We start from the raw sequence: 1,011 nt of genomic DNA, 5'->3' as shown, positions 1-1,011 counted from the left end.
CCTTACTTACATCCATCTAGATCTGCAGCATAATGTATCTTAATCTTTATCTCATCCAACTCCTGCAAGATAGTCTCCATATCAACCAAAAACTGAATTTTGTCCCAACAGGGAAACACTCACCTTGTAGTTAAGAAATGAAAGCTTTTCATTTAGCTATATACTCACACCTTGTCTACTCATTTGTGGCTCCATTGGGGTGTCAAACTGGAATTGATGGTTCTGTTGGGGATGTCTCTGTCAGGGTGTTTGACATTGAGATTGAAGGCGCCATGGGGGATGTTTCTGTCGGGGTGTTTGACATTGAAATTGAAGGTGCTGCGGGGGATGTCACTGTCGGGGTGTTTGAGGTTGAGATTGAAAGCGCCGCGGAGGATGTTGCCGTTGGGGTATTTGAGGTTGAGATTGAAGGCGCCGCGGGGGATGTCTCCGTCGGGGTGTTTGACATTGAAATTGAAGGTGCCGCGGGGGATGTCTCTGTCGGGGTGTTTGTCATTAAAATTGAAAGCACCACAGAGGATGTTGCTGTCGGGGTGTTTGAGGTTGAGATTGAAGGCACTGTCGGCAATGGCCCCATCAGGGTGTTTGACATTGAAATTGAAAACATGACCTCCACAATATGGACATCTGTGGCATGATCTTGAATACATCAAGTTAGCAGAGCACTTTATTGACTGTGGCAGAGCATTTGATTGACACTGACAGGGAATTGAGATTTCAAAATGTTGACTCCCGCGGGGCATTTGATTGACTCCGACGGGGGATTCAAAATTCAATATGTCAGCTCTGGTGAAGCATTTATTCAAGATAGAGGAGTCAATCCACTACAGCATTTTTAAGCTGGTGCCCAGATCATCCATCCATGTGAACTGAAACATGCAATGGCTTGGAATATGTGATTTGCAGAAACAAGAAATATATTGTCAAGAAATCAACGCACAATATTGATGAAAGGTCCTGCTATTAGCCATGACAAATCCTCATAATACAAAAGAAAGATCCACTGAATTG

At 44.0% G+C, this 1,011-nt stretch overlaps 1 protein-coding gene across 1 annotated transcript; it reads left to right on the top strand.

Annotated features, from left to right (window-relative positions):
• Positions 1 to 137: 137 nt before the first annotated feature.
• On the top strand, positions 138 to 638 carry LACBIDRAFT_335618 (uncharacterized protein; the record flags this gene model as incomplete). Its single annotated transcript, XM_001890488.1, has 1 exon — positions 138 to 638. One exon carries the CDS (start codon positions 138 to 140, stop codon positions 636 to 638), a length of 501 nt encoding a protein of 166 aa, XP_001890523.1.
• Between the last annotated feature and the right edge of the window lie 373 nt (positions 639 to 1,011).

Source organism: Laccaria bicolor, genomic scaffold (genome assembly GCF_000143565.1).
Source record: "Laccaria bicolor S238N-H82 LACBIscaffold_102 genomic scaffold, whole genome shotgun sequence".
NCBI lineage: Eukaryota > Fungi > Basidiomycota > Agaricomycetes > Agaricales > Hydnangiaceae > Laccaria > Laccaria bicolor.
The sequence above is the reverse complement of the archived record's forward strand: the minus strand, read 5'-3'. Positions and strand labels throughout refer to the sequence as shown.